A 27,539-nucleotide genomic window follows, 5' to 3' on the forward strand; every position below is an offset into this window, starting at 1 on the left:
AGACTGTTCTTAGCTACAATGCAAGAAAATCGGTTCAGCCGTTTGAAAGTTATCAGCTCTTTTCTAGTTACTGTAACCTTCACTTGTCAGGGGTGTTATAAATTTTTAATTTACACTTGAATAATTTAATTTTCTATATCATTTTCTATATCATCATTCACTATTTATCCATCACACCAAAGACTAGATTAGAGTATATCGAAGACACCATCGTGTGCTTGAATGTGATACAAATATTATGTCAAAAGTGGTCCATCTATTGAAATGGAAATACCAGTATAAGGAGGGACAGTGCCCACCGCCCATACTGACAGAAAAATACTGTCACAATACATAGAAAAGTGTGACGACACCAGGCTGGGCTCACTTGGTCACTTAATCCGAGAAATAAAAAAAGAGAGATAGATGTAACATCCGTCAGGTCGATTTTTTTTTGTATTAAATGTAGCCTATGTTACCCGGACCATAATAACGAATCGAATGACACCTCAGTCATCAAAATAGGCTCAGTAGTTTAGGCGCTACGGTGGAACACACATAAATACAAACCTACATACATACATAGACTGCTAAAATCATAACCCTTCCTTTTGGCTTTGCCGTAGTCGGGTAAAAAGTATCTGCCTATCTTTATTATGTTACTTCTGATGATGAAACCAGGACACGCTGTGTGTAGTGGTTATCATTATTTAACATTCAACTAATTACTATTTACACAGGGTGATTATTTCGCTACTCTATCGACCGTGAACTGATAAGTAACAATCATGTAATTGTAAATTATAACACTTTGAATGCATTACTTTGTTTGTAAATTGATTATTGTGAGCCTTTTGTTACGAGTATCTAGTTGTTTGAAATGCGGTCAACGTGCCTAGGTATTCTCTATTGAGACAGAGTCTAGAAATCTCACAATCATCATCATCAACGTCAACCAATAGATGTCCACTGCTGGACATAGGTCTCTTAAGGACTTCCATAAGCCACGGTCTTGCGCCGCCTGAATCCAGCGGCTCTCAACGATTCGGTTAACATTTCTGTCCACCTAGTGGGGATCCTTCAATGCGCTTTTTGTTGTGAGGTCATCATTCCGGCACCTTGGGACCATAAAGATCATCGATTTTACGAATTATGGCAGGCATTGTCACTTCAGTTTTGCAACCGGGGGAGCTATGCCGGTTACTCTGGTTTCCCTACGGATCTCTTTATTTCTGATTTGATCACGTAGAAAAAATCCACACATACTCTCTCTGTCACCCGGTAAGTGACGCTATGCTGTCTTATAAGGCCTATAAAGTTGCAAAATTACATGGATTTGGACTATATTCAAATGAGAGCCAAACTGTAATCTTTATCAAGTAGTGAAAGGATTCGTAAGGAAAAAATAAATTTAACAAACGTAGGTACCTAAGTAAAAATATAATCCATAACAATAAATAAGATCAACTTTCATTCGTCAATAGGTTCATTTTTGGGTTTAATAAATACTTGCTCACAGTCTTTTTCTTTATCGCTCAAAATTTCAGTTTTGTTCTTAGCTGCTTCCTTTTTGTCTTGCCTGTAAAACCAGCTGCAATGGAAAAGAAATATAATTCTTTAAAAGTTCCTTTAAATATAATCTAGGATCAAGTACCCTACCTTGAACAAGCTAATTTTCCTTTGAGAAGTTTCATTTGGGCGCTTTGGCGCTTAGTACAAGTTATTCCTATGGTTAGTGGAGACCATAGTCACAAAATAACAATCAACTCACATATAAATGATAACTGGTGGCACCGTCAGCACAGTGCTACAGTAAAAAATAATACCAGAATCGATTTTTAGAGACACCATGTATATCCACGAATACAGAGGTCCGAACACCATGGAAGTTAATATCTCTGTTAAATTGAACACTGAAATCATTTTCCCTGAAAATACATACAAACACATTACATAAAAAATATAGGTATAAAATGATTGTAGAACTAACCTTAAGTATACCTTCCTAAGATTAATTTTACAACCACATTTGTCTATTTTGGTCTTGGCACTAAAATGTGACTAGATCAGAATCTATAGAGTGTACTTTGACTTAGCTCAGAATAAGTTTCAGTTAACCAGTTAACCACAATACTTCAATTAGTACTCACAATACTTCAAAAAACTTCAATTACTTTTATACATGGTATAATATTGTATATCAAATCTTTGAAAAGAGCAACCGCCGAGTTTCTTGCTGGTTCTTTTCGGTAGGAAAGGCATTCTGAACCAGTGGTCTTAACGATTCAAACGTAAAAGTCTAATCGAATAAAAATATTTTGAATTTCAATTTTAATTTGAATAATTTAGGGTTATCCTCTCATGAAGCCTTTCCATGCTGGACTTATCTATACTTACTCCCGAGTACGCTTTGTCTGGTGAGAGCACTAAAAAGTAAAGGTATGTTATACTATCATGAAGAGATTAAAAATTAAAATCGTTACCCAATTCATCATTGGAAACAAGCTTAGACGACATTGACCTTAAAGAAGTAAACGAAATCCCGTTGAACATTTCTATAACTGCAGCTGAAATAAAAAAGTTGATGTTTAATAATATGCTAAACCGTGCGTTCTGCGTCCATGCCCCATCCAGGCACAAATGTATTGACAATTTGAGGTTGTGCGATGAGGATAATAAAAAAAATGCCGGCTGAATTTATTTATGGGCTTCTTTTCAGACCTGTTGGTCGATTATGGAGAAGCTGCATCAATCATAGCCACAATCTCAATTGTTGTGATTGGACAAATTTAATATGATATTTTTGCTGCAATAATGCATTTTAACCTATAGCGAGAGAGTGTTGGCCAATGAGAAATGATTGCGATCGTCACACTGTACACATACTCGTACGAGTAAGTGTCAAACTAAGGTGGTAAAAGGTGGGCTCAATTACGCGGTAAAATGACATGATGACATGTCCACAATGATACTCGTTCACATTACACGTTCGTTCACGTATTGGCAACAATTGGCAACAAGAATTTACTACAAATTCAAATTCACAACATTTGAGATTATATTGATGTAGTTTTTCTGGAATTGACCTGCAGGGCGCGTTATAGATATCCTCATAGATCGTAGCTTTTAGTTAGACGTAAATAAATAGGTAAGTATTTATTATTTGTTAAATTAAACAATGTACTTAGGTATAAACATTAAACAAAATATTGACATTCACAAAGTATACAGTCAAATATCTATTTAAAAAAATATTTGAATCATGCCTAATATAGTAGATTTTAATTAATAAATATGCGGTTACTTACAAATGTACATATCCGAGGGATTTCTAGAAAGACCTATTGTTATAGCGGCCATGATTTTGCTGGCATTTGATATGAGGCCAAGCACTGGATCTCCCCATTGCCATCTCCGACTAAATAAACTGATTGCTACTACGGTAGCTGGAAAAAACGTACTTATAATGCAAATTCTATGTATTTAAAAAGCATATTATGTGTATGTGAATGTGTGTGGTCGTGTGGTCGTGTGTGTGTGTGTGTGTGTGTGTGTGTGTGTGTGTGTGTGTGTGCGTGTGTGTGTGCGTGTGCGTGTGCGTGTGCGTGTGCGTGTGCGTGTGCGCGTGCGCGTGCGCGTGCGCGTGTGCGTGTGCGTGTGCGTGTGTGTGTGTGTGTGTGTGTGTATGTGTGTAGAAAAGTGTCTGTCTACATGTGTGCACGTGCATATGTATAAGCCGTGTTCGAATAAAAAAGAATTTCTTATAAAGATCTCTTACCGAACGCATGTATGGTAATGTGGAAAGTATTATAAATGCTGAATTTGAGAGCATCCCAGTTGAAGCGGAACCGAGTGAATAGGTAGCGTATCGTGGCCTCTCCTGAAAAGTAGAAGAAGAAGAACTTATAGCACCCAAAACACAGAAGATGACAAAAATTAGAGTTAAGAATATTTCCGCTATTGCCTCTTTGGATATCAATCCCTTATTATACCGACAGATTTTGAAATCCAGCATTACTAAGTAGGTTCAACTGCCGTAATTTGTTTGATCCATAATTGTAAACTTTATCTTTTATCATCTATATTTAAAGCCATTTTAAATACTGTATGTTTGTTTGCATTGTTTGCATTATATTATTTATGCTGTCAGAATAATATTGTATTATTCAGCGGGCGATGAAGAGAGCTATGCTTGGAGTTTCTCTACATAATCTAATCAGAAATGAAGAGATCCGTAAAAGAATCTGAGGATCCAACATAACTGGATTGTTAACTTGCGAAGCTGAAGTGATAGCCACTGAAGCGTGGGGCACCGGGACACAAAATATTTCGAATAACCGATAGACGCTAGGGTCCCAAGATTCTGGGGCGCCAGCCAGGTAACCTCCCAGTGTGCCTGGATGCTGCTGGTCCCTTTTGGATGCGTCCGAGGGGAAGAGCAGTGTTCGGGCCGGTGCGCCCCGGTAACATGGCTAATAATTTCTCATCGGAGATATTGTTGGCTATGGCTAATGACCTGGCAGGGGGAGAGGTTTCTCCGCGTGTCCGTCTGACTAGCAGAAGCGAAGCGGAGGATGGGACGCGGGCGACGTGCGCGTCCCAAGGTCGGGGGACGCACTTCGTTGGTGCGTCCCGGAGGTGCGGTGTTGGGGACCGAGCAGGTCCCCGGTGGAGGGTCTGCCTCGGCAGACGTCGCTGGCTGGGTCGCGGTTGTTTGCTTCGGCCGTTCCCGTGACCCAGTCGCCAGGCGACGCGCAGTAGCGCCGCTGGGGTTTAGTGGGTATTCCGGTCGCCTCTCGGCCGGCGAGTCCCACATACCCTCCCTCAGCTGGCTGGCTGCCTCACGGCTGGCTGGCTAGCTTCCGGGGGGATGCGTAAATGCATTCCCCAGCGTCAACAAAAAAAAAAAAAGGGTCCCAAGATTCTGGACCTTTGTATCTATATCATATCTTTTATAGTTAGGTACTTACCATTCCACGGTCCGAATACAAAAACAATCGAAATCAAGATGAGAATGGATTTTGTTCTTCGTTTATTAGGTCCTGATTTGAATGCAACGGTCATGGTGTCTTTGACATGATTAATATCAAAAAATGTTTGTAGAAATCCACCAATGCCAACTTTATCCTAAAACAATTGATTTCTATTTAAATAACTGAAAGTTATTACACGGTTAGCTCAAAATTACGAAAACTAAGCAAGTGCCTCTCCCGTGCTCACAACTGAATGCGGGCCTCCTCTCAGAATGAGAAGGATATCATTCTCATAATCTACCACGCTGGCCAAGTGCGGTCTATCCATACTTGACAGACTTCACACATCTTAGAGGACATATAAATACATCTTCTTCATACATCATTAAAAACTCTCTGGCATGCTGGTTTCCTCACCATGTTTTCCTTCATAGCAAGTGATACATTTTATGGGTTGATAAAATAATAAATAAACCTTTAATCAAAAACTTAATTTTCTGAAAGGACTAATGAAGATATTTCAATTACTTGCAAATCAGTCTTACCTACCTTTTTTTTGGTAGCTGTTGATTTTTCTGGATGTTTAATGCAAAGCAGTCCTAAACCAATACTAAAGCAAAACAAGAGACTACATGTTGCAAAAACTCCATAATATCCAGTATATTTTAACAATATACCACTAAGTGCCGTTCCGATAGGCCCTCCTGCAGTTAAGCAAAGGTTTGTAAGACCCACTCTGAACGTTCTCGTTTCTTCGCTAGATATTTCACTAATGTAACTAAAACCTCCCATGAAAATCGTGGTCCAACCACCGGTTATAGCTGGAAAAAATGCTTCAAAGAACATAGCCACTTGTACTGGTAGCTCCTTGAAATAGTATACGTTAAGTAAGCAACTTAAACACGACAGTAATTCTCCGACTATTGGGAGTAGAATACATATTTTTCTATTTCAAGTTCTGTCACTCCATGCCCCTATAAACAGGATAAATAAACTTGGAATTGCGGTCAAAATAAAATTCTTCCATGCTTCCATTGACGCAACAAGTTCCTGTATAGCCAGTTCTTCTTGCTGGTACATCGTTCCTTCCTTTGCAATCAGAGCATCACACACTTTGTCACCATATTCAAAGTTAACTCTACAAGCTTTATCAAGATTCAAATTTTGAGTGGCTAGTTTTCCTAAGGTACCAGTCAAAACATACATGATGAAAATGGGTTCTATTGTTATGTTGTCCTTGATATATAATATTTTCCCTTTTAATGTTTTTTTTGCTGTTTCCTTTTGTTGTTTTTTCAAAGGTACTTCTTCTTTGGTTGCCATATTTTACGTTGGCTTGTATCTGATGTTAAAGTATCTATGAGAGGTAAATATACTACGTAGTTTTGTCCTTATCAAATTTCTCAAGAATTATTTCTTTAACAATATAGTTATCAAAGTTCAAATATACCATTCTACTGTCTAGAGCTACTGTTATTTGTACAAAATTGGTTTTCGCTATCTGTGTGGCTTGATTACCTATTACATACATTTACGTTTTTTTTCGTGAAAATAGGCAGCAACCATCGATGAGAGCAATCGAGCAGATGGGTCACCTAATATTAAGTGATGTTTCTATTCCAAATTTCATAACGATATTATTATGTCAACTGGAATGCATTTATATACTGATAAAAAACTGATAAGTATTGTAATGTTTCGATCCTTTTAGACGTCATTTGAAAGCCAAATACATTTTAAGTGCTATGATATTAATAAGAAATTCACTATGAATTAATTTAAATAAAAATTTCAGCTAGTAAGAGGGCTTCTCTTGCTAAAAAAACTCCGCAGTTGTACCTACTTTGTTTAAAAAAAAAGAGCAACTGCTGAGTTTCTTGCCGCCTGTTTTCAGTAGAATCTGTTTTCCGAACCGGTGGTGGACTCTTGATATATCACAAGTGGTCCAGATTGCCCTACATGAAATTCACTTCATTTCAAAAAAATCTCAAAATATAAAAATAAATAGGTACAGAACATTGATACTCTAAATTTAAACATCGTATAGTTTATACGGAAAAATCCATTTATATTCTAAAATTCTGAACACAATATGACAAATTCTGATCTTCCCGGCGACGCAAAAGTTTGCTCCGAGAATGGAGACAGGCACAAACTCTCAAGTTTAGTGACACCTCCGCCTCTCTTTTGTACAAGTTAGTCTATTGACAATACAAGATTATATAATCCAAAAATAACTGCCTGGTTGGTTTAGTGGTTAGTATCTAAATACAGTGGAACCCCGGTAATCCGACAAACATTTTGCAGGACACTGTGGAACTATCGAATTTGCCGGATTATAGAGTACTGCTTAAGACCCCCTATAGTCCGGATTTTTTACAAAATCTTACCTTACCTTGTAATCCGACAAATTATAAATCCAATGATAAGATTCTATATGTTATACATATTCTGAAGTGCAAACAATACTTCACTATGTATGTCAAATTTAGTAAATTCCATAATAATAGACATGTCGGATTACAGGGGGTGCCGGATAAGACAGGGACCGGATAACCGGGGTCCACTGTAAATTTAAATCATCATCATCATCGATCTGTGGACGTCCACTGTTGGACGTAGGCCTTCCCTAAAGAGCACCACCACACCCAGTCCTCAGCCTTCCTCATCCAGCCACTTGTCGCCAGCCGCTTTATATTATCGTCAGTCTATCATGCTGGAGGGCGTCCCACACTACGCTTACCTACTTATATGCGGTCTCCACTAAAGGACCATCTGGCTCCAACGGCCATCGCCTCTACGACAGGCATGGCCTGCCCAGTGTGGGACCTCTTTGATTTTCCGGCATAAAAAGTAGCCTATGTCCATCCCCGGGATGCAAGCTAACTCTGTACCAAATTTCATCAAAATCGGTTAAACTGTTGGGCCGTGAAAAGCTAGCAGACAGACAGACACACTTTCCCATTTATGTGTTAAGTATGGAAGTATGGATATTGATATGGATATGGAAGTATGGATATGGGTAATATTGTTATACTTTGATTTTGAAACGAGTGAACTACCGAGTTTCTTGCCGACCTTTCTCAGTAGAATTTGCCTTCCGAACCAGTGATAGTATGAGTCTTGACATTATTATAAGTGGCACAAGGTGTCCTTCGTAAAATAAAGGCATTTAATTTAATTACATATCATATGAGAAAATAATTAATTGCCCGACCGTGGAACGGTACTAATAAATTATTATTTATGTCCTCACTTTCTTAGAAGTAGGTACGAGTAAGTTTAGGTAATAAAAGAAACATAAAAAGGGGGTCCTTCCGAAAATACATACCTCCGATGAAGAAGGGTAAAAGTACATACCTCAATGAAGCTGAAATTTGGTATGATAAGGTATTATGACATCCTAATCACAATTGGCGCAAAAAAAATTACAAAAAAATATACATTTGGGAGTGACTCCCTACAGTTCCTAATCTCCGCTGTACATACCATAGAGGTACATACACATACCCCTAAAATAGACTTAATACGTCAAGAATGCGCGATTGTGCACACTGAACGAAAAGAGGTTCTTCTTCGCTTTTCATTTAGTCAAAATGACGTTTGCACGAATTTTCGTAATGATATTCGTGATTAGGAGGTCAAAACACGCAGCTTCATCGGAGGTATGTGCTTTTCGGAAGTTTATCCCTTAAAAATAATAATTAAAATAACTTTATTCAACAAAATACAGTCCGTCGTTCAAATCAATACTGTTAATCAAACAATCTTCTTTAGGTTTGGATTCTTCATTTTTAGGTTCTTCTTGTCCATCTTTTCCGATCTTTTTTGTATTTTTTTCAAGAATCTCCTTTCTGTTTTGGATATAGAACCATCTGAAAATACCCAAATAGTATGAACTCGATAAAAATAAAAGACGGTTGAATGTATTTTTATACTATGTCCACTTGAAATGTTCTTATGTTCTTAATTTAGTCATAATTATGCGGAAAAGAGTAAATAGCAAAAACCGGCCAAGTGCGAGTCAGACTCGCGCACTGAGGGTTCCGTACTTGGGTATTTTTCCAACATTTTGCACGATAAATCAAAAACTATTATACATAAAAATAAATAAAAATCTGTTTTAGAATGTACAGGTAAAGCCCTTTCATAATATGAAACACATTTAATTTTTTTTAATTAATAATGATGTAACCACAAATTCACGGTTTTCAGATTTATTCCTGTACTTGTGCTATAAGACCTACCTACCTGCCAAACATGATTCTAGGTCAAAGGGAAGTACCCTATAGGTTTCTTGACAGACAGACAGACAGACAGACAACAAAGTGATCCTATAAGGGTTCCGTTTTTCCTTTTGAGGTACGGAACCCTAAAATAGGATGGTTAAATGTATTTTTATACTGTGTCGACTTGAAATGTTCTTATGTTCTTAATTTAGTCATAATTACGCGGAAAAGAGAAAAAAACAACGTAAAAAATCGGCACACAGCTTTACTTACACATTTTATTTTTAGCATGGATTGTAGGTAAATTAAACTTCTTATTACTGTTTTTATAACACTGGGAATTGTAAACGTCTTAAATAACCTTGAATTTCTAGAGTCTCTCAAGATATTTATTATTTATTATTGTAAACTATGTACTTAATCATAGAAACCAAAAAAACTTACACAAATATAAGAATCGGTGGTACAGTCAGTACAGTACTACAGTAATAAATAATCCCGGAATCAATTTTTAGTGACACCATGTAAATCCACGAATAAACTGGTCCAAATACCATTGATGTTAATACCTCCGTTAAATTGAACACTGAAGACATTTTTCCTGAAAAAAAAAATATTACACCAAGCGAGGAAAAATTTAAAAATGTATAAACCAGATACTCGTAGTATTAGCAGTAGGTAGTCGAAAAATGTTGATTTCAGTTTATAAAATTACACTAGTTTACAGTAGGTACATCTGTTGCTGGGAAAAATTTTTGCTGTTGCTGATTACATATCATTGTATAAGTACTAAGTTCAAATATAATATGATTAGAATTTTTTATATGCTCTAGTTTTCGAGTTTCAGATATTTGTATTTAGATTTTTTTTAACATTTCAGTGGCAGCCATTTTGAAATTCGCCATCTTGGTTTTTTAGTAACAGCGGTAAAAAATTACACAATTACACACTGCAGCTGTGAATATTTTCATTACCTACTGTGCCTATTACGGTTCATAAGATAAGTCCGTTGACAGACAGACAGACGGACGACGGACGGAGACAATTAAACAGCAGAGGCTTAGTCCCATTGGCAACCTTCGGGTGCAGTACCCTAAAACTACCCTATAACAATATGGATTTTTTTAATGTAATAAAGAGAAATTGCTTTTGGTTGTTAAAAACAGAAATATTGATACAATACCTAGTTCATCTGTAGAAACAAGTTTCGATGATATGGATCTCAAGGCAGTGAACGAAGTTGCGTTAAACATTTCTATCACGACGGCTGAAAAAACAACAGAATCTTAGAAGTCATTCACCTAAAAGATAAAGTTTTATTTGCTCGAATATGAGTGCAAAACAAAAATAGATGTAATTGACAATGTCAGTTTTAACATATTCTGCGTTTTAGAAAACATTCTTGTATATTATATACTAGCTTATTAATTGTAGCAGTAGATTATCACACTAATATTATAAAGGCGAAAGTTTGTATGTGTGTGTGTGTGTGTGTGTGTGTGTGTATGTTTGTTACTCCTTCACGCAAAAACTACTGGACGGATTTGGCTGAAATTTGGAATAGAGATAGATAATATCGTGGATTAGCACATAGGCTACTTTTTATTCCGGAAAATCAAAGAGTTCCCACGGGATTTCGAGAAACCTAAATCCGCGCGGGCGACTTCGCGGGCATCGGCTGGTAATATTATCATCATCATCGTCAACCGATCAATGTCCACTGCTGGAGATAAGTAGGTATATTGTAGGGTGTATCCAGACGCCGCGGTCTTGTGAATCCACTCTTTGAACTCGGATATTGTGTATTTCTGATCCAAATCCGAGCTATGCAGTGGACATTTTTGACATATCTACGTCATATGTTCGATTTGTGCGTAAGCTACCATACAAATAGTCCTATGACTACTTCGGAATGTATTTTCACGGATTCGGATCGGATGCAGTGCGTAATTGCTTAAGAAATTGTATTTTTTTTTGGGAATCATGTTACTTAAAAGTCTTCGTAGAAAGACAAAGGCACTGCACTGTGACAGAAATAAGTATCTAACAATTGTTTACGCTCGGTAGGCGGTATCCTGAATTCAATGAATAGCGCGAGATAAGCTTATATCAACGACATCTAGTTAACGGTAGGGAAAACTACATTCACTCTCTCTCTCGCTGAACTATTTCTAACATTTAGTATAAAGAAAAGCCTTACCAATGTACATCTCTAAAGAGTTCCTAGAAAGACCTGTTGCTAAGCCGCCCATGATTTTGCTGCAACTTGAGATGAGACCCAGTGTTGCATCTCCCCATTTCCATTTACGACTAAATATACCGATTGAGATCAAAGCACCTGAAAACAGACGTGCTAATAATTATTATTTTTCAACTAAAACCTAATCAATAATATCTACTTTTAAAACTCTGTGATAGTGTCTGACTCCTTGTGTTGCGTGTAGTTTTTGCGTGATGCGCGTACAGACAAACAGACAAAAATTTTAAAAAAATATTGGTTTGGGGTCCATATCGATAATAATAATTTCTGATTAAAATTTTCAAAATATATTTAATAAGTTAAGATAAGTTTTATTGAAAGTGTAGATTACGATGGTCAATGTTCTTTTAAAAATATACCGACAATAAAACTGTTAAACAGATTATCATTCTCTGATTTGTTCTAGTCGAGAAAAAAGTCTACTTCAAGCTAGACATTGTACGTTTAGTGCGAACAAATAAAGAGGAAAGTAAACTTTTCCATACAATCGTTACAATATATTCAAGTACAAATAAAACTCCACTCACCGAACGCGTGTATGCAGATGCAGAAAGTATTGTAAAAGCTGTATTTGAGAGCGTCCCAGTTGAAGCGGTAGCGAGTGAAGAGATACCGCACCGTGAACTCGCCTGGAAAGTTTAAGTTTTATATTCAACGTAATTATATTACTTTGCGTTTTCAAACAGAGCTCAATTAAACTCTAAATACAAATAAAAAAATCGGCCAAGTGCGAGTCAGACTTGCGTACTCGGGTATTTTTTCCGACATTTTGCACAATAAATCAAAAACTATTATGCATAAAAATAAATAAAAATCTGTTTTAGAATATACAGGTAAAGCCCTTTGATATAATATCCCACTTGGTATGGTTATCTTATTTAAAAAATTGAAAATACTAATTATTATTTGTTCATGAACACATTTTAATTTTTTGTGTGATGTAACCGCAAACTCACGGTTTTCAGATTTTTCCTTCACTTGTGCTGTAAGACCTACCTACCTGCCAAATTTTATGATTTTAGGTCAATGGGAAGTACCGTATAGGTTTTTTTAACAGACATGCCAGACGGACAGAGGAACTGACAAACAGACAGACAACGAATCCTAAAAAAGGGTGAAATTATCCTATTAGCAATTGAAGAATCAGCTCCATGCAGTTTTGGGGGTAACGCTGTGAAAAAGATTGGACTTTTCTTTGATCTGGCAATAGATAAGTTGGAATTTAGTTAGCAATGATGTAGATTGTACCGCCTCGTTCTCTTTATCTTTCTCAATAAAGTTTTTTTGCAATTTTGAGGTCTAGCTTGGGCATAACTTGGTTTAAAAAACTATATAGTTTAGAACCTATTACTGTTATGGTTATTATGTTAGCCTGAATGGTCTTATTTTGTAGATTGAACTTACATAGATTAAATATTCTTAAAATTATGTTTTGATAATTTATTAGGACAATATATTTTTATGTATGAATCGCGGCGCTCGAGTCGCCATGTGAAGGCGTGGTCCCATATTTAAGCCTTTAAAAAATGTTTAAAGTAATCTTTTTAATGTTCTATATTGTGAATTATGTAATTTAATGTCCAATTATTGTGTAAAAGTGTATGTGTAAAGATTTTTATAGTAGATAGTGCAAAAACTGTAATTTTATAAATATGACTAAAACAATTTGCAATTTTGCAAACTCACTAAATCGACTGTAAGCCAAATGAATAACATAAGCTGTGTTAATTTATAAACTAAAACGAACAAGTAATACAAGAAAATAAACCAAAAATCAAGTCGAAAATCTATTTTAAAATAATCAGTTTTAAACTCAAAAGTGCAGGTAGTAAACAAATTCAAACAGCAGTTGTGATGTGTCAGTGCAATCGTGAACTGTGGAGTGACCGGTATTCAAGGTCAATGCCCAGTGTACACACTTCACAGCCACAATTAGTATAAGATGTGTACATTTCGAGCAGCACATAACACGCTCGCTGGCCGATTCAGAGTAGCGCTCGCCTTCGAATCGTAACGTCCGAGTTCAAATCACTGCCGACTCCAAGTTGTTGTTTTTTTTTATTTTATTTTTTATTTTTTATTTTTTTATCTTTCATTTGACATTCTTTTTAAATAATGATGCTTACCAGAAGAGCTACTGCTGCTTTAGAAGACCAAAATAAATTGAAACTAACTCTTCAGGAGCTCAAAAAAAATAAGAAATTAACTGAACAATTACTCAAAGAACGGGAAGATAGTGAAATTGAGATTCAAAATATCATTAAAAAGAACACTGAACTAAAAAGTGAATTAGCTGAACTACATGTTAAATATGAAGATATTGTTGAGCAAAAAAATCTGTATGAGTACGCAGCAGCAACATTACAAGGATGTATAAAAACATATGAGGAAGAGATTGTCCGAAGCAGGGATGTGGAAAGAGAACTTTATAATGCCAATCAAGAAATACAATCTCTTAAAGACAAATACGACGCCATTCAGAATAACAATTCGGACAGTTTATTTCAGGATTTAGTGGGTTAAAGTTTATCGCCGCCTCCACAAGGGATCATCATTGATCTCACAAAAGATGAGTCGCTTTCCCATGCCAAATCAGATAAAATACAAGGGTTTAGTCACAAAAAATTAAAGAAATATATAAAAATTAATAGATATATTAGGAAGACACAAAAGCTGATAAAAAAACAAAAACTGTCACGTCAATCCACAAAATTACGAAGACAAAATATAGATTTGATTCACGAAGTTAATAATTATATCCAGACTCTACATGAATGTAAATTAAATTACGACGAAAATATCGAAAGACTTAATCTTAAAATAAGAACACTAGAGCAATCACTAAGCTATGACAGTGCTACCGCCGTAAATAAGAGCTATGAGACAATATGTCAAAATCAATCGCGTGAGCATATTTTAGCCGCGGACAATAGTATTGAACTATCTAATTATAATATGGCAAGGTTGGAATTTTTGAGTAATAGGCAATACTGCTGTGATGGTGCTGTGACCTATACTGAAGATAAATCTCCCCCGAATTATAGACAATCTAATCTAGAATCATGCTTAAGCAATACAGCGGTTAATAGTAACATAGAGCCAAGTACTATAGTTTTATCCGATAAGTTGGGTCAAGGCTTTGGGGCACTTTTGAATGAAAAGCTATCCCATAATGTGATTAATTATTGTATGCCCAATGCATCGCTTCCCAATCTGATAAATTGCATTGATCGAATGACATTACATAAACAAAATTCTATCGTGATATTGTTCGGTAATAGTTTAGCCATTAACAAGCATGACATTTCTTATCTATTTGAAACAATAAGTAAAGTTGATGTGCAAAAAGTAATCATATGTACATTGCCGTATTCAAATTCATTGACTGGCAAACAAAATAAATACATACATTACTTAAATGATTTTATATACAAATTGTCACACTTATGTAGCAAGACGGTAACACTGTTTGACATCAATGAATTTGTAGATGGCTGCAGATTGACAAACTATAAATTGTATATGCCGAAAAACTCAATCCGCAAGATAGCTACATTAGTAGCAAACAAAATTGTAAATATGTCAATATCGAATAGAAACAACATTATTGATTTATCGCGTGATTATACTGATACCTTGAATAGCAATTGTAATAAGGAAAATAATCTTAACCCTATTCACTGTAACAACAATGACAAAAGTATTTTAAACTAAACATAGAGACAAAGGAAAAGCGCAATGGTATAAATTTATTTCATCAAAATATTCAAAGCTTTTCCTGCAAAATACTCGAAATAGAGTTATTTCTACAAAAATATAATATTGATATTATCTGTTTGACGGAACATTGGTTGAAAGAATCAGAACTAGGTTTTAATATAAATAATTATCAAGTAGGAAGTTGTTTCATCAGAAAGATTGCAATCCACGGAGGTTCAATGATATTGCTAAAAAATAGTATTAAATTTAAAACAAGAAAGGATATTGAAAATCTTTCAGTTGAAAGACATGTGGAGTTGTCCAGCGTGGAACTAATTAAACATTTAATAATCTGTGTGTACCGTCCTCCCTCTGGCGACTTAGATATTTTTGAAACGGTTTTGGAGGAAAGTCTTAGATTAGCATCACGTGGATCTAAAAATATTATAATAAGTGGTGACTTTAACATAGACATTTTAGTAGAAAGTCCACTTAAAAATAGATTAATTAATTTACTTAAATGCTTTAATTTAACTAATGTCTTTAATGAGCCCACGCGAATTACTTCATATTCTGCCACTTGCCTCGACAATATTTATTGTGATTGTGAATATTTTAATGAGGCAATAGTGAATTGTCTTAAATCGGATCACAGTGGTCAATTTATAACGCTATTAGTGGAAGAAAGACGGTTAAAAGAAAGGATAGTTTGCAGGCCCATAACACAAAAACAGATAGAGAAATTTAAACAAAATTTAACATCTCGTATCACTATTGACCTATTAGATGATCCTAATGATTGTTATAAATTGTTCGACATTATTCAAGATGAATTTAATTTAGCATTTCCAATTAAAACTGTAAATTGCAATAAGAAAAATGGATTTAATAATTGGGCAACTAGTGAAATCCGCAAAAATAGAGATATCCTGTACAGTCTTTATGATGAAAAGACCTGGAATTTTGCAGAAAATTTTGTAGAATATGTAAGAAATTACTCAAAAATGTTCAAAAAGGCATGTCAGGATGCCAAATCAAATATGATTCGTGAAAAAATAAAGAACTCTACTAATAAGTCTAAAACAGTTTGGGATATTGTAAACACTGAAACTGGCAAGACTAAACGTATAAAAAAAGATCTAGTCTTGAAAATAGATGGCAGCTCAATTGAAAGTAAGGACGAAATAGCTAATATATTTGAGAAGTATTTTACTAATATACCTATAGAAACGACAGCTCACCTTCAATCCTCCCCTAAACAGGCTTTTGAGCTACTGCGTTCTAATGTTATTGCATGCCAAGATAATTTTGAATTTGAGCACATAGATGCTACTACCTTAGTTAAAACGTTTAAATCATTGAATATCAAAAAAACGCAAGATATATCAGGTATGTCAGTGTACGTTTTAAGTTCTGTGATACAGGTTTTGGCCCCGCATCTAACAATATTATTTAATAAATGCGTTGACGAAGGTAGATTTCCGGATTGGATGAAGATTAGTCGTTTAGTACCGTTATTTAAATCCGGTGATTATGAGGATCCGTCATGCTTTAGACCAGTGTCTGTCTTGCCAGTGCTCAGTAAGGTGTTTGAAAAGATTATGCTGAATCAGATGCTTCTATATTTTAACACCAATAATATTCTACACAGCCAACAATTTGTTCACTAAAGGCAAATCCACTACTGATGCTGGAATTGCTTTAATTAAGCATATATTCGAGGCATGGGAGAGGTCACAAGATGCAATTGGTGTCTTTTGTGATCTCTCCAAAGCATTTGATTGTGTTGATCATCAGATTCTCTTGCGTAAACTCCAGTTCTATGGAATCAAAAATAAAGCCCGTGACCTAGTACAATCATATCTTCTCAATAGATTGCAAAAGGTAGATATAGGTGGTGTCAAATCGGAGGGATCCTTGGTTAAAATGGGGGTTCCACAGGGTTCTATTTTGGGCCCATTTTTGTTCTTGGTGTATGTCAATGATTTACCTCATATGGTTCAGAACATTTCAGATATAGTATTGTTTGCTGATGATACTTCGCTTATTTTTAAAGTAAAAAGACAGCTCACTAACATGGAAGAAGTAAACATTGCTCTGTCCCGGGTCTTGAACTGGTTCACAGCGAACAATCTGCTGTTAAACTCCAAAAAAAATAAATGCATTAAATTTACCCTTCCTAATGTCCGGCAGATAGACACTGACATTTTTTTAGGCCATGACAAGTTAAAGTTAGTGGAAGATACAGTGTTTCTTGGCATAGGTATCGACTGTAAGCTTCAATGGGGAAGTCATATCCGTAAACTATCAAAAAAATTGAGTTCTGCTGCTTATGCTATACGAAAAATTAGACAGCTGACTGATGTGTCCACAGCTAAAATTGTTTATTTTAGTTACTTCCATAGTCTAATGGCATATGGTATCTTGTTGTGGGGCCGAGCTGCCGATATTAAAACCATATTCCTATTACAAAAACGAGCAGTTCGCGCCATTTACAACTTAAGTCCACGTGAATCGCTAAGAGAAATATTTAAAGAGAGCAATATATTGACAGTAGCGAGTCAATATATATATGAAAATATTATGTATGTTCGTAAAAATATAGGAAATCTTAGAACTAATTATGAACGGCATAATATTAACACACGATATAAAAATAAATTGGAAACCCAGAGGTTTCGACTAAAAAAAGTAAGCGAGTCGTTTTTGGGCAGCGGTGTTCGCTATTACAATAAAATTCCGTTTGAAGTTCAAAGTTTACCAGAAGGGAGGTTTAAACGGTACATTAAAAAAAACCTGTGCAAGAAAGGTTATTACAATTTAAACGATTATATATCGGATAAGAACGCTTGGACAGCTCCTCTAACACAATGAAGTACCTAATGTTACATCTCATCATTATTGATAATAATATTGTTAATTATGTTATATGTTAATTTTATAGCTATTGATATTGTATTCGTACTGAAATTTATTTACCTAGCTTAAAATTGTACAATTAATTTATATTTTATGTTTTATGATTGAATTATTTTATTTATGACGTTCAAAAAGTGTACATTTGTACCTACTTTGAATAAAACATTTGAATTTGAATTTTGAATTTGAATTTGAATTTATGTACATAATAATATTATACTTAACTACGTCTGCTCTAAAGGTTTTTTCATACCAGACTTAACTCAAGGCTGATAAGTAAGATTGGATAAGAACAGTTAAAAAACATTTTTTGTTTAAAACATGTTCAAACAATTTTTTTTTAATAAAAAACATGTTTAAATCACTTTTTAAATGTTTGTATAAGACGATATTTGTTTGCCTTGCCGGTAGTTACAGTAGCACCTTTTCTTTATCTTTGAGTTGGGCAAATAATGCGGTTTTTTGTTTACTTACCAGATATCGGAATGTGTACGATAGCAAGACAAGACAAAACTAAAATAGATTTTGTTCTGCGTTGATTAGGTCCTGATTTGAATGCCACAGTCAGAGTATCTTTGATATGTTTCGGATCAAAAAACGACTTTAGAAATCCACAAATATCGATTTTATCCTAAAATATTTTGTAAAATTTGAATATATTACAGCTTTCATGCACGTTTTTTATCAAAACAAATAGAAAAATCAACAGTAAAAGCTACCTTATTTTTGTCAGTTTTTGGTCGTTCTGGCTCTTGGATGTAAAATAAACAATGAAAAATACTGCAGATAAATAAAAATGAACTTATCGCGAACACTCCATAATATCCAGTTTTTTTCAACAATATACCACTAAGGGCTGTTCCAATTGGTTTACCGGCCGTTAGGCATAGATTTCCTATCCCCACTCTAAATGTTCTGGTTTCCTCACTAGATAATTCACTGATATAGCTGAAAGCTCCCATATAAATTGAAGTCCAACTACCAGTTATTGCCGGAAAGATTGCCTCTAAAAACATAGTAACTTGCACTGGTATTTCGTAAAAGTAGTACACGTTAAGTATGTTACTTAAACACATCAATAATTCTCCGACTATTGGCAGTAGGATACATATCTTTCGACGTCCAGTCCTGTCACTCCACGCTCCTATAAACAGAATCAATAGACTCGGTATCGCAGTTAAAATAAAATTCTTCCACGCTTCCATTGGAGCGATAAGTTCCTGTATAGCCAATTCTTCTTGCTGGTACAACGTTCCCTCTTTTGCAATCAGAGCATCGCACACTTTATCACCATATTGTAAATTAACTCGACAAGCTTTATCGAGATTTAAATTTTGAGTTGCCAATCTCGCTAGGACCCCTGGCACGACATAAGTAATTAAAACAGGTTCGACTGTTATACTATTTTTGATATGTGCTATTTTCTCTCTAAGCGTTTCCTTTTTTGGTTGTTCTTTTTGTTTGTTCAAAGGTTCTTTCTCTTTTGTTGCCATGTCGCGCGTGAACGTGTATCAGGTGTGGACCTGTCTATGAATTTTGTGTATTAGGGTAGCTGTCACAAGTTCCGCTTATCATGTATACTTTCATTATGTGATATTATCTGAACACAAATATTATATGCATATTTGTGTTTTGTACGTTTGCATTTGCTTGTCAATAATTGTGTTATTATGACGTAATTGGAAATTATTCTATTATATTCTATTTTAAATGTTTTCGAAATTAAAAATTAAACTCTAAAACGCCACCGGTAGTCTTTGTCATTGCCACCTTTGCCTTTCCATATGCTTCCTGTTAGGGGTAGCTTGCTAATTCGAAAATATACTAGTTTTACTTATTAGTACCTAGTACTTATTCCTTTAATAATAATAATTATTCTAGTAGAAACCCAGAAAAGTTTATGCCCAAGCTTAAAATCCGACCATTAAAAGTACATAAGTAGTTTAGTAAGAGCTTGTAAAATCTACATTACTTACCTCTACTTACCAACTTCCAAAAAAAGGGGGATTGATGATTTGGAGCGTATTTTTTTTTTTGTATATGAGATACCTATCTAACTATCACACTAATATTATAAAAGCGAAAGTTTGTATCTGTGTGTGTGTGTGTGTGTGTGTGTATGTTTGTTACTCCTTCACGCAAAAACCACTGGACGGATTTGGCTGAAATTCGGAATGGAGATAGATAGTATCCTGGATTAGCACATAGGCTACTTTTTATCCCGGAAAATCAAAGAGTTCCCACGGGATTTCGAAAAACCTAAATCCACGCGGACGAAGTCGCGGGCATCAGCTAGTTTTATATAATTTATTCATCGTAGGTTTACTTACCATTTGCAGGTCCATATATGAAAGCAATCGAAGATAGTACTAAGATGGATTTTAGCCTCCGCTGATTAGCTCCTGGTTTGATCGCTACAATTAATGTATCCTTAACATTTTTAAAGTCAAAAAATGACTTAAGAAATTTACGAAAACCTGCCTCATCCTAAAATATAAGTAAATGAGTTTTAGGTCTTTATAAGGATGTCACTGAAAAAATCTCAAATTTCTTCTTAGTGATGGTCTACACTCTGCTACTGTGTTCATTGCCTACCTTCTCAGTTATCGTCCGCTCTGGATTTTGAATGTAAAAGTATCCGTGACAGATACTAAAAGAAAACAAGACCGAGCTTATCGTAAATACTCCATAATACCCTAGATATTTCAGCAATATACCGCTAAGGGCTGTTCCAATTTGCGCACCAGCAGTGAGACAAAGATTTGCTACACCAACTCTAAAAGTCCTCGTTTCTTCACTAGATATTTCACCAACGTAACTAAAAGCTCCCATATATGTTGTTATCCAACCACCGGTTATCGCTGGTAAAAATGCTTCTAAGAACATGGTCACTTCCACTGGTAATTCGTAGAAAAAGTAAGCGTTAAGTATGTTACTCAAGCACATCAAAAGATCTCCGAATATTGGCAGTAAGATACATATCTTCCTATTCCCAGTTCTATCACTCCATGCTCCTATGAACAGAATTAATAAACTCGGTATTGCAGTTAAAATAAAGTTTTTCCACGCTTCCATAGAAGCAATAAGTTCTTGTACAAGCAATTCTTCTTTCTGATGTTTTGTTCCTTCTTTTGCAATGAGAGCATCACACACAGTGTCTCCATATTTTAGGTTAACTCTACATGCTTTATCGAGATTTAAATTTTGAGTCGCCAACCTTGCTAGGACTCCAGGTACAACGTAGGTTATCAAAACGGGTTCTATTGTTATATTCTCTTTAATATATCTGATTTTCTCTATAAATGTTTTCTTTTTTGGTTGTTCTTTTTGTTCTTTCAAAGGTTCTTCTTCTATTGTAGGCATGTTGCGCGTGACTTTGTGTCAAATGAAGAAATACCTATGACGTTAGAATGTATTAGAACGCCAAGAGTGCATCGTTGCGTTTACTCAATTTAATTATAAATAGCTTTATCAAATGTTAAATATTATTTACCCACATACATGTATTTGACAACATAATGCGCTAACATATTGTAAAACCCTCACTCATCAGAATGTATTATAATCTTGACTACCTCCTTATATCACACTAATAATAAATGTTTGTATGTGTGTGTGTATGTTTATTACTCTTTCACGCAAAAATAACTGGACGAATTTAGCTGCAATTTGGATTGAAGTTAACTTATGTCCTGACTCTACTTTTTAGCCTGGAAAATCAAAGATCCAGCGGGATTAAAAAAACTGTACGTATCCACGTGGACGAAGTCGAGGGCACCACATAGTTATAGAGCAACAAAGGTTAGTCTAGACGATATGACAACAATAAGTGTATAAATTAAAGCATAGTGATATAAATAATAGCCTAATGGTTAAGATGTTGGCCTTTTACTCGGGGGCTGGGGGTCGGAGGTTTGATCCCGGGCATGCATCTCTAACTTTTCGGCTTTGACAGTTTTAAATTAAATTTTTGTCTGTCCTTTTCTTATTAAGTACATTGGTAAAAAAAGATGAGAATACTATAAAATATTGGTGCCATCAGAATTAGTACCAAAATTTGAAAAATGTTGAATTATAATGAAAATATTTTTCGATATAAAACTCTGTAAATGTATAAATTTTGTGTCAGTTGTAGTGAAACGTAGATATAAGATTAGCTATTTGTAGTAGAAATTTCCTTTCCAACACCCACCGAGCGGATATCCGCACTTGTACACCTGGTAATTCCTCTGTAATACCTGTAATTTCCCCGCAATTCCTGTAATTTCCTCGGTAAGGGGAAGCCAAGACTTGGAGAGGAACGTCAAATTTTATACACTCTGTTATCTGATCCTTATGCCTTTTATATTGCGACTATTTCTGGTATATTCAAGCCTATAATATCTTTTATCAGTCCTTAATTTGCTCGAATTCTCTCTCCGTCCTAAATTTAGTCCTTGATATTTACTACTTGATACTATTTTGATACTATCATACTATACCTACTGTATTGTTCAAAATAAAAAATATTTTCCTACAATGATGATACTTTTTGAAGTCTAGTGACTGTGATAGAGTTTTAAATGGTTTTGACTAGGTACTTAGTACAATATGTTTTTTGATACATTCACTTCAAAACTGAGACAGCATTAAAAACCATGCCTGTGCATCATAGACGCGCGTACAATTCACGTGGCTGACATAGTCCTCCTTCGATGTCTAATAAAATTAAAATGTACCAAAACACCATATTTGCGGTGGATTTTGACTTGGCCGCCATAGTATGAAATAAATTGTACCTCAATGGCATATGAATGCCATGGGTTTTAACACTGTTGGGGGATTGGACCAGGGTCTATATTGGGGCATTGGACTAGGGTCCATTCATTTTTGTCCATGCTCCTTTGACTTATGAATGACTCAATAATGAGCTTGCAGGTAGGTACGTAGTGCTCATGAAGTAGAAGGGTAAATAAAATAAACACAATTACATAATTTCAATAGTTTATTTAACTTCTTAAAAAGAAATCGCATTATCATTGAGCAAAACAATATAGAGCAAGAATCGACTCCGTATAAAATTTATTTTTTTAAACAACATAATCACTATACTAACAGCTATCGTAAAACAATTATACAGAAACAAATACATTAGAGATGAACTCTAACAATAAATAGATTATAGTATGCTTACAATTAATCACATGTTAAATTACAATTATTTTTATATTTTTAACATTACATTATATTCATTTATAACTTTTAACATAAATTCACATAGCATTCGTCAGCTTGTTTTGTAAAATATAAATCACATAAATTAGGATACAGAGCACAATTACTATGCTAGGATCGCAATCGGGATCACGTTTTTTTTAACAGTGTGCGTTCTAGATCATGGAATCGATTTGAATCGAGGATCGTTATCAAAATATCGTAATAAAATAAATATATTGGTATCGATTCTGATCAGAACTAAATTTTAAAGTATTCGCATTTTTTTCTTGCCTATGTAGTTAATAAGAAAAGGACACGCAAACTTAATTTAAAACTATCAAACCTTGACATTAGATGCCAGTGTTGATCATAATGTTTAAATTGGTAATTGGCACAAAATTTTAAGATGTTTATTTAAAATTAATTTTCCGTCCTTTTTGAGTAATATTGAAAAGAAAAAGATGCATATAATCTAAATTTAGTTTAAGAAAAACATCAGAATCTCAGTTATGAGATTAAGCATCAATCAGTGATGCAATTATTTTTAAAAAATCTTACACTCAAGCTGCTGTTGAATTTTATGTTAGAACCATGTTAACTTTTTTATGTTAAATGTTAAAAATAATTGTAATCTTGTATTGTAGAATTATAATATAATTACTTACACAAATATTGTCTACTTCATCGTACATACAATTATAATAGTTTTAAAAGAACGCCTCTCGAGTTTGGCATTTCTTACGAAATTCAGCATTGTATGCTATAACTTTGTACAGGTTTTTTATTTTATGTTTTGTATATTGAGATATATACCTCTACGAAAAAATCCAACACGATAATTTTGAGTTTGATTGTTAAAATTATAGTATTGACATAAAGATTTAAATGTTAAAAACATAATAATGTTAACTACAAATACTACTATCGTCAATTTTAATTTACGGAAATGATCATTGTTACATATTCTTTGACAATATACCTTAGTAATTTTTTAAACAATATATTACTTTTAATATAGATACCGTTCAGCTCACACATTATGTTTAGTCACGTTTATGTACATAATTAATTAATTATTATTATTAATTAGGACCATGATATACCAAGCGTAAAGGGTGGGTGCCCCTGGTAGTTCTAAGCTAAGACAAAATGTATGACGTCAATCCAAGACGCTTGTTTTATTAGGCCGAGGCAACCCTGGCTTCCATTTTTCAGGTAGGTGTCAAAAGGTGCGTAAATTTCGCACTAATATCTAAGTACTATTTTTGTCGCTATGCGTATGTATGCACACAAGCATACAAAGTCTTCACTTTTTAAAATAGTATTGCCATCTGGAATTTTATAATATCTTTGAGCTTAGAATAAGTCTAGTAATAAGACGCGCGTGGAATATTTCCTCTCCATTTTAGCGCAGACTTGGAACTCCCCTAATATTTCAATAAATCACGGGATTCCGATACTTTGCGGTTGCCTGCCTTAGTTCAGGCACACACCCTGTCTACATCATCATGATTATCATCATCATCTTCATCATCATCATATGACGATGATGCACTACAACCCTATGTAAGTTCTGTAGGTTTCGGCATCAAACGTAAAGGTCACATAAAACCCCCTAAAAGGTCTACAGTCTTGTACGAAGTGATTGCTAAAATATAGAATGCTCCGTTTTCCCTTTCCACTATAATACTTTTTAGTACCTAATGGTGAGTGAATAAGCACCTTCTAGGCAGACGTGATCCACCTTAGACTGGATCATCACAATATACTCTTTGATGTGATTATAGTCAAACGCAAGCATACTTATTATAATACTAGCTGTGCCCGCGACTTCGTTCGCGTGGAATAGTGACCGCGCCTTATATAGCCACGGACGCTCAGGCGCGAGGCGTGTAGTACGTACTCTGTACGTTAAAAATGTTCGCCGTGATTCTTTAAATTGACATAACTTTTTTATTTATGAACCGATTGACATGAAATAAACACTAAATAATAAGTGAAGCTTACTACAATATATTAGTGAAAACCGTATCTAAATCGAATAAGCCGTTTCTGATATTAGCGTGCACAAACACACAGACAAACAGACAAAAATAATTAATTACAATTTCGGGTTCGGCATCGATATTATAACAACCCCTGCTACTTTTTTTTTATATATTTCCATTGTACAGACACCACTTTTCTACAATTTTATTATATGTATAGATGATTTAAAAAATCTCTTTTCTGGGCGGTGCGGCACGCGTCCTGTACGCTTGCTATTTGTATATCAAGCCCCTAAAATGTACTTACTAATGTTACATATTTTTCTACTAGACCTGTCATGTCATACATTAAAATATCTAATATTATTAATATTTCACAGTATCCGATACAATTTATATTAATATAACTTCAAATAAACTATTAGGAATTTCCTTAATCTTTATTTAATTGAAGAGAAAATAAAAATACTTAGAAACACATACCTACAATTAGTACATCAACATTTATTTTGATGTTCTATTTACACTTCTATTATGTTTTCTGTACTATTTTCTAATATAATATTTTTATGATGGAATCATCTAAGTAATGTTATTGTAATTAGTATGCCAAAACAAAATTATAATACATTAATTATCAAGTAGGAGTTACTTTTTATATTACATAGTTATTTACAGTAGTAATACAATCACACATAGATAATCTAAAAAAATTATCTATACCCATACTATTATTATTATCTCTATAATCATGATTGTTCTGCTAATCATTCATTGACTACTTAACATGTATTTTTACCTTTAACAATATTAAATTAATTTAATTTTATGGCTTTCGTTGTATTGGGAAATATTAATCAGTGCCTGTATAGTTCAAGTTTTTTTCTAAATAAAATCGTCACTAAAGTTGACAATAATTTGCCAATTTTATATAGGGGTGTTATACACAATTAATAGTATAGATAAAAAGTCAAATATGAATTATAATGTTTTTTATAAATTCCATTCACATTTAATTTGTATAATTTAACTTTGGGTTAACAGAAAATTAACTAAGGCCCGCTAGCACTAAAAAGCTGGGTTAAATAATTCCATAAGACCGGGTTTAGTAACTTAGCAAAGATCCAACGTAAACTGGAGGCTTTAGATTTCCAGAAATTCTTTCATATTATCCTTATATATTGAAACAATAAAACAACTAGGTATATAATAACGCTACGGCTAATTTTTTTCACAATCATTATTATGTTTAAAATCTCTTGTATTTACAAAGCTGCTGCTAGTGGTCTCCGGCCAGTCATCATCGCAGGATCTCTCTGAAATAAAAATAATAACGTTGTCTTTGGAAATATACATTTGAACGTACAACCTGCGTGACAATGAATATCATCTATCTAATTCTAAGTATATCATCATCACTTTTTCACATTCAAAGGTGAACCGTACTTTTGACGTCATGACAGTTGACACAGAGTTAAAATGGTGACTGAGTTCTCATTTTGTACGTATTATTCATCAGCGTAATTTTTAAAAGTATACTTAATGAATAATTTTATCTTTGTTGGACCTATTCTAGTCCCTTTATAACCTCTTGCACTGCCAAGGGTCACTGGTAGAGATCTCTTATAGAGAGTCCACTTTTGCTTTCTTTTTCTCTTTACTGTTACAACTTAGGTACAAAAAAAGTGGTAGTAGAGGTACTATTGTAAAAAATATAAATAATTATAGCAATTACCTTAAAATTTCTCTGATCGTGAAGCTGAGTATAATAAGCAGCATTGACGCTTCAACCGGACCTGCGGACAAAATAAGATTTTGTTAGAAAATCATACCCTGACTATTTATCCGACTGTAGCGAAACCCAAAAGGAGGGTTATGTTGACCCGTATGTATGTATGTATGATCGTTCCTATGTCTACTCGTATCTGCTCAACGATCCAACCGATTAAAAAGAACGGAATCGAACCTGGGACCTATCATTATAAGGCCATAGCGCTTACCAAGGAGGACGTCAAAAAGTAGAAGTGCGTGGTCGGGATCAAACCTCCGAATAGGCAGCCGAAGTCTTAACCACTATAAGTCTATTTTGGTCTTAACCATCCTATCATAGTCTTTTTCTACATTTTACTGAACTAAAATAATATAATGTTATCATAAATTCATCTAGAGTCTAGACTTCAAACGTTATAATAATAAATCATGAAACTTAAATATGAATATATTATTATACTCTTGTACCTATTGCTAAGGGTGCTTTCAGATAGATTGGCTTGGAGAACATCGGAGAGCGTTTATT

At 34.5% G+C, this 27,539-nt stretch overlaps 3 protein-coding genes across 4 annotated transcripts in view; all 3 read right to left on the reverse strand.

Moving 5' to 3' along the window:
• Nucleotides 1-1,399: 1,399 nt before the first annotated feature.
• On the reverse strand, nt 1,400-6,308 carry LOC123867097 (proton-coupled folate transporter-like). Its single transcript, XM_045908975.1, has 7 exons — nt 5,502-6,308; nt 4,950-5,106; nt 3,758-3,859; nt 3,288-3,425; nt 2,463-2,546; nt 1,751-1,907; nt 1,400-1,570 (listed from the first exon to the last, which is right to left on the reverse strand). Exons 1-7 carry the CDS (start codon nt 5,796-5,798, stop codon nt 1,450-1,452), a joined length of 1,056 nt encoding a protein of 351 aa, XP_045764931.1. The 5' UTR covers nt 5,799-6,308; the 3' UTR covers nt 1,400-1,449.
• A 2,342-nt stretch (nt 6,309-8,650) lies between these two features.
• On the reverse strand, nt 8,651-21,509 carry LOC123867088 (solute carrier family 46 member 3-like). Of its 2 annotated transcripts, none has more exons than XM_045908959.1 (7): nt 20,655-21,509; nt 20,390-20,546; nt 11,969-12,070; nt 11,382-11,519; nt 10,365-10,448; nt 9,626-9,782; nt 8,651-8,827 (listed from the first exon to the last, which is right to left on the reverse strand). In XM_045908959.1, exons 1-7 carry the CDS (start codon nt 21,420-21,422, stop codon nt 8,668-8,670), a joined length of 1,566 nt encoding a protein of 521 aa, XP_045764915.1. In that variant the 5' UTR covers nt 21,423-21,509; the 3' UTR covers nt 8,651-8,667. The 2 variants fall into 2 exon arrangements, with proteins under 2 accessions (XP_045764915.1, XP_045764914.1); XM_045908958.1 differs by lacking the exons at nt 20,390-20,546; nt 20,655-21,509 and adding exons at nt 18,534-18,690; nt 18,779-19,634.
• A 3,960-nt stretch (nt 21,510-25,469) lies between these two features.
• The window catches only part of LOC123867096, a 308,948-nt gene continuing 306,878 nt past the window's right edge, over nt 25,470-27,539 (reverse strand). Inside the window, exons 9-10 of the mRNA XM_045908973.1 lie at nt 26,979-27,039; nt 25,470-26,559 (exon numbers count right to left, since the gene is read on the reverse strand). Coding sequence (XP_045764929.1) covers nt 26,544-26,559; nt 26,979-27,039 — 77 coding nt within the window. The 3' untranslated portion in view covers nt 25,470-26,543. The remainder of the gene's footprint in view (nt 26,560-26,978; nt 27,040-27,539) is intronic.

This window comes from Maniola jurtina, chromosome 7 (genome assembly GCF_905333055.1).
Source record: "Maniola jurtina chromosome 7, ilManJurt1.1, whole genome shotgun sequence".
Lineage (NCBI taxonomy): Eukaryota > Metazoa > Arthropoda > Insecta > Lepidoptera > Nymphalidae > Maniola > Maniola jurtina.

Coding starts and splice junctions, on each gene's coding strand:
- LOC123867097 (XM_045908975.1), bottom strand. CDS start 5,798: ATGTTCTTTGAAGCATTTTTTCCAGCTATAACCGGTGGTTGGACCACG. Junction 5,107..5,501: donor CAACAGCTACCAAAAAAAAG/GTAGGTAAGACT, acceptor CAATTGTTTTAG/GATAAAGTTGGCATTGGTGG. Junction 3,860..4,949: donor TGTATTCGGACCGTGGAATG/GTAAGTACCTAA, acceptor TCTACTTTTCAG/GAGAGGCCACGATACGCTAC.
- LOC123867088 (XM_045908958.1), bottom strand. CDS start 19,552: ATGGCAACAAAAGAGAAAGAACCTTTGAACAAACAAAAAGAACAACCA. Junction 10,449..11,381: donor CTCTTTAGAGATGTACATTG/GTAAGGCTTTTC, acceptor TTGTTTTTTCAG/CCGTCGTGATAGAAATGTTT. Junction 9,783..10,364: donor TGTTTCTACAGATGAACTAG/GTATTGTATCAA, acceptor TTTTTTTTTCAG/GAAAAATGTCTTCAGTGTTC.